The sequence below is a fragment of the Triticum aestivum genome, chromosome 3A (assembly GCF_018294505.1).
Source record: "Triticum aestivum cultivar Chinese Spring chromosome 3A, IWGSC CS RefSeq v2.1, whole genome shotgun sequence".
Classification (NCBI taxonomy): Eukaryota; Viridiplantae; Streptophyta; class Magnoliopsida; order Poales; family Poaceae; genus Triticum; species Triticum aestivum.
Window position 1 is genome coordinate 704,065,702 of NC_057800.1, and position 10,238 is coordinate 704,075,939.

Consider the following 10,238-nt stretch of genomic DNA (forward strand, 5'->3'; position numbering starts at 1 on the left):
GGATCTGTTAACAAAAACCGAGCGTTCGCTCGCTACATTTCTCGTTATATATATAGCACCTACGCCAGGCTAGTACTAATCCTATATCCTTGTAATCAGACTGGACTCCGAATCGCACGCACAAGCCCCTCGAAAAAAAAAGGAAATCGCATGCACAACGAACCAGCGATAATCATGGCCACGAAATCAGGATCGAACGACATCCACACTCGTTCGGATCTGTTAACAAAAACCGAGCGTTCGCTCGCTACATTTCTCGTTATATATATAGCACCTACGCCAGGCTAGTACTAATCCTATATCCTTGTAATCAGACTGGACATTGGGTTTACTTCCAACACCGACAAGTTGAGGAAGGAGAGTTTAGAGAGCTTACCCAATGAGATAGGTAGCTTATCAGGGCATCTGTTACCGGGTAGGTCCAGATAACAAATTTGTGGAGGCTACAGAATTGTCAGGCTAGGTTTCATGTGAGCAATTGGACATAATCAGAGTTTCCATATTCTTAGAAAGTGACGGAATTGGCAATCCCGTGGCATCAAGATACCTAAAGTAGCTTCAGTATTTTTATGGAACATGGCAGCATGATTTTGCTTGACGCAGATTAAGACAGTTTTGATCAAGATACCGAAGTGCACATGCGTGTACTTGGATCCAGAAAATGCCTCTTTAGGAAGTTGTCATTCCTGCTAATCTCTAATGTGGAGGGATTTAAGTTTTTGGCAGACAATCGAAAACATTGGACTGATTCTGGTACTGTATCAACTCTGCATGTCGGCAATGAATTGCGTTTTTCCAACTCCTTGGCCCAGTAACATGAGCATCAAAGAACAAGAAATTCATCAGCAGCAATTAATGAAGCAAGATCATGTACCAAATCATGCATGATACGCTTCTGAAAAGCCTTGGCATGCACTTGACTTAGAATACCCCGCAGAAGTAACTAATATCAAACGTGTCGTACAATAAAGGCAAAACTCATTGGATAGATTACGTATATATAGCAGTCATATGTTCATTAGAATATCCCGCAGAAGTAACTATAGCTACCAAGTGATTAATCTGTATGCAACAATCACTCAGTCATATGTTCATTCCAATAAAGTACCTATGATCATGTCCAAACGAGTATGTAAACGTTTTCGATATTGACGCAGTTTTATTCTGAGGTGCGCAAGTGCTCTAGATGCTGAAGTAGCAGCTTGTTTGGAAGGTGTGACCCTTGCCCTTGAATGGAGTAAGGACCAACTCATCGTCTGAGACGGATAGCGACACGGCGGCACGTATGATCAGCGACCAGGGGGCGAATAGATCACCTGTAGCAGCGATGGTGGAGGCGACAAAGCAGCTACTAGCTCAGCGACCACATGAAATACTAGCCGTTGAGCAGAATAAAGCGAGTCATGCACTCGCACGTATGGGTTCTTCTCTTTCTAGAACTGCTGTTTGGTTAAGATGCGTACCTGATGAGCTTAACCTGCTGTGTGAGCAGGATTGTTACGTTCCTGCTTAAGTAATGGAAGTGCTTTATTCGCAAAAAAAGTAAAATGTATAGCAAGATAAAATGGGGCAAAACAGTCACAACTAGAGGCTAGAAAGATGAAGAAACTCTTTTTTTAGATCATAATATAATGCCTCTTTTATTTTCATTTTCAGGATCAAGAGTGGAAAGCAGCTTCAGCAGGAGCCCATACTGAATGCAAACACTCAGTTACAAATTAGGAGTGGAAAGCAGCTTCAGCAGGAGCCCATACTGAGTGCAAACACTCAGTCATGAAGGGATTGCAATGAGAAGGAAAATTTACAGCAAATTTTCAAGATGAAGGGGCAACCTAATGGAGACGCGTGACTCTAGGGATGTTTATTGCCGGGGGAAGAATGGGGAAATAACCTGGGGGACTGGACAGAGCATATGTAGGCGGAGCAGCCAAGTTGTAACTGACCTCCACTCCATTAATGGCATGTAGGATTAGGAACGGCTGGTCTACTCCTTGAGTTAAACAACGGCGGGTGAATTTCAATCACGCACAACATAGAAACTGACAATTCAACTCCATTAACTGCTCTCAATGGCCAGTTAATTTATCAATCAATCTTTGGTGATAGAACTTCGGTCCCTCCGTGCCTTGCAACCGATCGGTCCGATCGCCCGCATCGCCCGTATCACCTGCATCGCCTGGATCTGATCCCCGCGTCGCCCCCGTCTCTCCGTCTCGCCTTCACTTTTTTCAGGTAGGCATGAATGAGGGTTAGTGACCGGAGAATTACCGATCGGGTGGCGTCTGGCGCAGAGTCAGCTAAATGAGCCGAGTGGAAGGCCCGTGCAACCACATGCCTCAGATTTTTCTCCTGGAGTAGCAGCCCTTTAGGACAGCCCGGCCAGGAAAAAAATAGGTGGTGGAGACAGTAGATCTAACGGCCAACATTGATCCTAGCACGAGATCTGACGGCTCAAATAGCTGAGGGCGTGAGAGGGCTCGCTTTAGCTCGATTTTACGGTCCTAAATAAATACACCAATTCTTGGTCATATGTTCTTTCAGGGCATATTTTAAAAAATGCATCATAGTACTGAACATGTGCAACTTCCAAATAACATGTCGCGTACTGCTCTACGATTGATTCAACTGGGTCCTTATAATTTGTTACATTAGAGTCGATAACCTTCTCAAAGCAAAAGCAATGGATATTCTTTATAGCTTTTTTTAGGTTGCCAAGCATTTTAATTTTCAGCAGTTAAGTTGAATTCAGATCCATCCTGTAAAAGCCAAATAAACCTAATCATTAGTACTTTCTACTCCCATGTCTTCCTTACACATTAGTTTGTGCATACATAACCCATGTACAAAATATCAACTGCGTATGTACTTGCGTGATATTTTAAATAACAAAAGTGTCATGTGTAAACATATTATCCAAGATCTTTGAACATACTTGTTTTATATGAACCTAATCTTTGTGTTTTTTCCATTGCAGATTTGCCAGGAAATATCCATCTATAAGTAATTTGTTGCATTTTGAGAAATCTAGAGAAGAGAGGAACTCACCCTTCAAACCACAACGATATAGTCGCATCCGAGGGTGTCGCACGGTCGTCGTACTTCGGTGAGCCTTGGCCACCGTCCATTGATCCGCCCTGACCGTGCAAGGCTAAGACCGGCGCAAGGCCGTGGCCCGTCGGCATAAATCCTTTGCCCTCTTCCATAGAGCCTAGCAGAACGCCGCCTCACCCGTTGTCCACTGGTCCTTGGCCGCCCTCCGCCTCCCCACCATGCGTGCCCGAGGCCAAGACTGGTGCAGCTCCGTGGCCCTCCTCTACCGTGCCTTCCACCCCGCCATCTGTAGCAGTGTCACCCACACCCTCCTCCATGCCGCTCTCCTAGCCTCGCACGGCCGTTGTTGTGTACCTCACGCCGCGCAAGGTAGGGTTAGGGCTTGCGGTGAATGTGGGAGAGGAATCGGGAAAGAAGTGGAATTGGGTGAGAATGTGGGACTGTTCGGCTAAACAAGAGTTTTCTATGTTTCTGTACTACGTGCTAAAGCAGAGGTAAGTAGGATTTTCCAAGTCGCACTTGACGGTATTGATAGCAAAAAAATGATATAAGTGTCAAGGAAGGAAGAAAATGAACTTATGGTATTAAAGAAGGAAAATGATAATTTTAGGGCCAAAAAGGCAATTAGATTTTAAGAAAGGGTCAGATAAGGAATTCTCTCTTAGAAGAACACGCGCAAATCCAACACATCACCCAACAACAGATCCAATGAGTTAAATGACGAAGTCGGCGACACACCGGAGAAAGCTATCGCTGTCGGCCACCATGATGGCCTCCTCCTCCTCCCCCACCTCGCCCCCAAATCCCGTAGCAACAACCTCATCACCCTACTTCCTACCCGAGCTCATCCCCCAGATCGCGAGTTGCCTGACCACACTCCAGGATTTCTTCGCCGTCCGCGCAACCTACCGGGATCTCCTCCCTCCGTCGTCGTCCAACCTCGCCTCCCAAGCCCCCCACCTCCTCCTTGTCCCCGGATCTCGAGCCATGTTCCACCTCCCCCTCCGTCGTCGCCTGCGCTTCCGCCTCCCCCTCCATGATTTTGATCCTAACCTTGCCGCCTTCTACTCTTTTGGCTGTCGCATCGCCATGGCCAGCCCCATCCACCATGAGCTCAGCTTCGTCCACCTTCTCACAGGCGAGCGATTTCGCCTTCCCTATCCACCGGCACCCTTCTGTCGCCTCCTCCTATCTGGCGATCTCGTCCTTGCCTTCGTTCCGACGGTCGGCCATGCCGTCCAGTACTGTCGCCTTGGGGATGTTGAGTGGCGTGTGGCGTCATGCACTGAACCCTATGTGCCGGAGGATTTGATCTTTCTCAAGGGCAACCTACACGCGCTGGTCAGATCTGAAGATGCTGGCGGCCTATGTTACCGTCTCGCCGTGGCCAATCTGTCAGACAAGAATACAGTGGAATTAATGTTTCTTGGAGATAATTTGGATACACAGGCCGCACATGGGAGTTCGTATTTCTGTCTCGCAGAGTGTCTCGATGAGTTGTTGCTTATTAGCGCTGTTGGGGACTGCCCAGAAGAGTTTCATGTTTTCCGATGGCAGTCAATGGAGGGGAAGTGGACAAGGACTACTAGCCTTGGTGACTGCACATTGTTCTTGACATATTTTTACTTTGTAGGTTGTGTTGTTCCGACGAAAGGAATGACATGCTTTTCAGGTTATTACTTTGCAAGTTCCCTTGGTCCAGATCATCCAGGAGTTCGAAGGGACTGCTTATACTTCACAGATGCCAAAAGAAAGTGGATCGAGTATTCCTTGGCCGATGGATCTTGTGATGCATTTGTTGCTGAGAACTTAGAGGGAGCTGCAAGGCCTGATTCCGATTTTAGGGCACCTGTTTGGGTCTTTCCGAGCATGTGTTGATGCTCTCCTATTGATCACAGAGCTATGTGAAAGTTAGTACAAAGGTACAATTGCTCTCTAGTGACTTGTATTTCTTATTTGGTTTTGATATGTTATTCTTGTGTATAAAGAAGTTTATGTGTCTATCTCTTTAGCAGCATGTGTTACATATTGGGCATATCGTTTGAAGTTGCATATAAATGGACATGCTGCTAAGCTGATCCCTGGAAATGTTGACACTAATAATTTGCATGTCTCGGGAATCAGTACTAGCTAGATCATCTTTTGCTTCTTTCTCTGCAGAGTTGCTCAGCAACTTGTAAGTAAGTGTACATGTATGCCCGCACCAGCTCGCAAGTCAGTGTATTCAAATTACTGAATCAACTTGTAATTCAGTGTGCAATCACTGGCATCCTCAGTTTTGTTGCCGTTCTCTTTTCAATTATGGTATGAGAATTGAATGTTTCATCCTCAATTAATATGGCATCTTATAGAAAGTCGTTTGTCTATGATGCCAGTGACCCAGAAACACAAGACGATGGTACGTACCACCAGGAGGGGAGCATCTCCAACTCGGATGAGTGGTTATTAGGGTAATCGTTCACGCTGAAACCTACTCTCCAATAAAAGACATATATATTCTACTATACATATACAAAGCATTTTATCCGCAGCTATTTCAGCATGAGCAGAGTACCGTGGCCTCTGAACATGGGTATGTAATGTACGCAGCTTTGCGAATCTTTTCGACAAGCATAATACTGTTTCCCAGATGATTTGTAGTACCAGTATTTCATATCATTCCATCTTAGAGAAATAATGTTGGTTTACCGAGGCCATATTGGGCATATCATGTGCAAAACCTTAGGTGTCAATCTTTCAGGCTCACAGAGTTTCCCTTCTTAGTATGTGAGAGATGCTTCATTTTTTTAGGGTGGGAGATGTGACCAGTTGTAATACATCATCATGCAGGCGACCCATGTTGCGACCTAATGAATTTAAGCGATAAAGTTGAGAATAGCGGAATATGGTAAATGGCGATCAAACTGCACCCTAGTTGCAAAATCTGACAAATGCAAAGTAAGGTAATATCAAGTGAAGAACATGTAGCATTTATTAGATATGCAAACAAACCAAGTAATTATTAGCTATCTTATGAGCACACACACAGGGATTCTAAGTGCACCATGAAAACAAGCATGTACATCACAAATAATGTACATTGGTCTGATGCCATCTCTAGCTGGCACTCAGAAATACAATAGCGAAAACAATGTGTATCATACTCCCATCACGATTATTCATTCTGTCATTCATTGTTCCATCCGACAGAGAACTCTGACCTTCGCCTTCTACTCCCATCACGACTCAGTCTGACTGCTGTCTTAGCTGACCAGACCAACAGTTGTGCGATCCCACCTGGGATAAGAAGAAAGGTCAGAAATCTAAACTAGAGTTGCACCAATACGTGAGCAAAAGAGAGAAAGGGGTTTCCCGCCTGTACAAGCGTAGAGAATGTTGTCGCAACGTCGATGAGTTATGCAGTCTCTGTCTCTATTTCAACGATTTCACTTGCTCTCTCCATAGAAACCAACATACAGCGAAGCGGGTTGTTTCAATCTTGCCAAATGCACATAGTTGTTGTAATATCGATGGGTGCTAAGGAAGTTCGTATACTTATAACAGTTAGCACTTAGCAGTTCAGTCCTGCAACCAACCTGCTTTTCAGAAGCAGTGTTCCATTCCATCTTCCCATGTTGAAACTCCATGGCGCGTCCAGCTCCGCCTGTTGCTCACCCTCAGCTGTGCTGCCAAAGAGAGCTCATACTGTGAGAAGAATTATCCATCTTTGCTTTCAAAGCCGAGTAGATACTTAAAGTTCAGCATACAGATTGAAATTAGCCAGAACAATGCAAACTATTTATTGGTTAACAAAGCTCAGTATATAGGAAGGTTCAGCAGTTCAACAGTTCACTATGAACCTACGGAATGTGGCGGTCAACAGTTCACTATGTTGCATCTTTTCAGAACAAAGTCAGTCAAGTTCAATTGATACTAACAATTTGCAGAGAAAAGCGTGGATGTTCTGGAACTTTCTCCCGCAAGGTTCCTTCCTTCCTCATCACAACTTTGCAGGTGCTAATGCCTGCAGAAATTTAACTTGCCTCTCCATGCTCTGCTATTACCGGTTTCACTCTTCAACCGCATCCTACCCTCTCCAACAATGAGTAAAACTTCCTCGCAATGCAGCTGCAATTGAAGCTGCAGTTCAAGTAATTATTTCCTATTAAACCTTCAATCCTAAATAGTACTCCCTCTAACTTAATATAAGATATTTTTTGACACTGCCATGGACTTAAAAACGTCCTATAAAAAGTTACAGAGGGAGTAGTACATTTCTGCAGGCTTACATGTGGAAGTTAGCAAATATGACTAGATTTTCAGAAATATGTGGGCTTGTTCAGGGCTCCTCCACTGGTTGTTGCCTCTAGATCAGACCTACATTTCGATCATCAACCTACATAAAAACAATAGAAGAAAAACAACAGAATAAGCCACCGATGAACAGAGTGGATTCCAAACCCGTGCAATATACTCAGAATCCACGGCGGAAAACGTACTTGAGCAAATTACTAAATCGGCAAGGGGGCAGTAGAGGAGCAAATTACTTACAGATGAACTAGAGCTCGTGGTGGTGGATCATGCATCACTTCCGCCCAACTGACTCCCCATCTCTTTCTCCTCGGCGCAGCCTATCGTCAGCATCATGCATCACGGCCTCTAAATCTTTCATTTTCTCCTCCAAGCCTTCCACTTCGTCCTGGAACCCCCACAGCAGAGCGATCTCCTCATTCACAACCTCGCCAAGCTTGCTAGCCAGTTGTTTCACCCGCGGCACTCGCAATCATGCCCAAAAGCTCCGCCATTGCTGGCAGAAAGCTTTTGTTGCTCCCTCCGATGTAATGATGCTATTGTGTTTGTGTGCAGAATGCCTGTGGGTGGACTAGCTAGGGGCTATCTGAGTTTGCAAATATTTATACCACTCTATTTCAGCCTTTGAGGAAAGAATCAAAGTTGAGCACCCGATAGCTTGTAACATGGTCTTGTAAAGGGAAATTCTGCTGCGTTTTGTTTAGCCTGGACACGAGAGCGCGTACAAGGGTTAAAATGGCAATTTCAAAGTAGAATTAGCCCGTGTAAATTAGAGATCATTCGATTTGAAGAGTTGCAGATACATTCCACAAACTCAAACGGGAAACTGAATATACTTCACAGGATAATCCACATGGCAGAAGGACTAAACTCGTAGCCAATGTGTCAGCTCGAATTGCTTCGAGAAATGCGGGCGTGAATTTGGTTATTAGATCTAGTAGTATCAACTAGGAGCAGCCAATCACAACTGGAAGAAGACCGCGAGGTAGGTTCAGGAGAGTACCTCAGGCGGTGTATGTGCGGCGATTCTCCGCCTCTGCGCCGCCTGCTCCGGCACCGCAAGCCCCACGCCGCGCTGCCGCAGCGGCGTGCCCAACCATCCCCCCATGTCCCCCACACCGTCCACCGCAATCCTCCCAGAGTCCCACTCCCACGGGCGGCGTCGTTCATCCCCGCATACATGGTCGCGATAGATTTGGGGAGGAAGATGGGCTCACCTATTTTTTTCCGGAATTAGTAACTGGCTAACGTTCGTTCAGAATAAACTGCCAACGAACGCCCTAGCTGCCACACGATTTTGATCCTACCATGTACTAGTTTGGATGGCTCTTTCACACTCGAAACTAAAGGAATATCATGATACTTTTACAAAAAGACCACTCAGGTCCTCCAGATACACTAAAACTGCGAGACAGACGTTCACAAATGTCATCTCTTATGCCGAACGTTCGCTAGATATGGCAACCAAGGCTTTGTTCACCTATTTTTTACCCGTGGAAAATCTTAACTCACACATTACTTCCCAGGTTGATTATTTACCTCGTGAACAATGACTTGGGGTCTTGGGTCCATCCGCCAGTGAGACAATCCTAAGAAAAACCATAGAACACTTCGAAAAGTGTGACAAATAACGATTCTTCTAATTAACAGGTACCTGAAAAAAGTGTCAGCCACATCCGCTTCACACGAGGCTGAAGGCAGCGGTGACGTGAGGAGCGGTAGCGACGAGCGCTGACCACAGGGAGTCCCAGCCGTGTACGAGCAGGAGCCGGCAAGAGTGAGTAAAAAATAATGGGGGTTAGCGCGAGGGGTCGCCTTAGCTGTTCATCAAACCAGAGCTTAGTGGAATGGCCAGGGCGGCGGCCAGCATAGTAAAGGGGGGAGGTCGAAGGGAGGCCAGGGCGGGAAGGCGGCAGTAGCCACCGGCCGTGGGGGTGGAGGCGGGTGATTAGGAATGGGTTGATTGGCGGCTGCGTGGGGAAGAAGAAAATGAAGGTTGAAGATGAAGAGGGTATGATTTATTTTCTGTCGTACAATAAAGATCTAACGATTAACAAAAGTGACTGATGCAAACAAATTTTTCATGTGGCTGATGTATAGGCGCTCCGGGGCTTCCGGCAAATAATCTAATCCTCTAGCCGGTAGATATCCAGGACATATGACATAGCTCCACTTGTGTTCCATGGTTGGATGAAAAAGATGGCAGGCTACCAGCCTCGTCTTCTTTATGGAGAAATATTTGAGAGAATTCTTTATTTAGCCCTTTGTTAAACTTTGCTTCTCTATTTGGCCCCAAGAAATATCTTCTTCCCTATTTGACACTAAAAGTAAATTTTGTTCCTTATATGACATTTTCGTCCATTTTACTCACCAACGGTGTTACTTGAGACATGAAAATACAGTTTTGCCCCTCATGTTGAAAAAGGATTAAAAACACTGTTTTGGCCGATATTAATAGAAACAAAGAGAAAATAATACAGGAGACATTTTGCTTAGGTCTCGACTATCGCTGCTTGTGCAAGTGCTGTATGGCAACCCTGCTGGCCGATGTTTTTGGCTCACATGAGTAAAGACACGAAGCAGCGCACAAGTCTGGGAAGTAAGCAGGTGGATGGAATTTTCAATAGGCTGGCATACAACCTTACGTATGTACTCATCAAACTTGCTAATAACCGCCGGCTGGACTGATCGATCTTGAGTAGCAGTACACTAATCATCGCGCTAGATTGATTGATCAAACATATGTGCACGCAAACAGGTGACAGGACACCGATTTGATGGCTGGACAGGACACCGATTTGATGGCTGGACACGAAGCAGCGAGGACATCGGCGGCTTCTCGCCGGACCGGGACACGTGCGCGCACATCCCCGAGGACACGCAGTTATTCTCTTGGT

The 10,238-nt window shown here is 45.6% G+C and overlaps 1 protein-coding gene and 1 long non-coding RNA gene across 2 annotated transcripts; one reads left to right on the top strand and one right to left on the bottom strand.

Moving 5' to 3' along the window:
• The first annotated feature begins 3,803 nt into the window (after positions 1-3,803).
• On the top strand, positions 3,804-5,738 carry LOC123059290 (uncharacterized). The gene is made up of 2 exons (XM_044481892.1): positions 3,804-4,973; positions 5,427-5,738. Exon 1 carries the CDS (start codon positions 3,817-3,819, stop codon positions 4,927-4,929), a length of 1,113 nt encoding a protein of 370 aa, XP_044337827.1. The 5' UTR covers positions 3,804-3,816; the 3' UTR covers positions 4,930-4,973; positions 5,427-5,738.
• Positions 5,739-6,022: 284 nt separating this feature from the next.
• On the bottom strand, positions 6,023-8,044 carry LOC123059291 (uncharacterized). The gene is made up of 5 exons (XR_006427405.1): positions 7,582-8,044; positions 7,320-7,426; positions 6,969-7,170; positions 6,627-6,716; positions 6,023-6,528 (listed from the first exon to the last, which is right to left on the bottom strand). It is a non-coding gene; the product is annotated as an uncharacterized lncRNA (long non-coding RNA).
• Between the last annotated feature and the right edge of the window lie 2,194 nt (positions 8,045-10,238).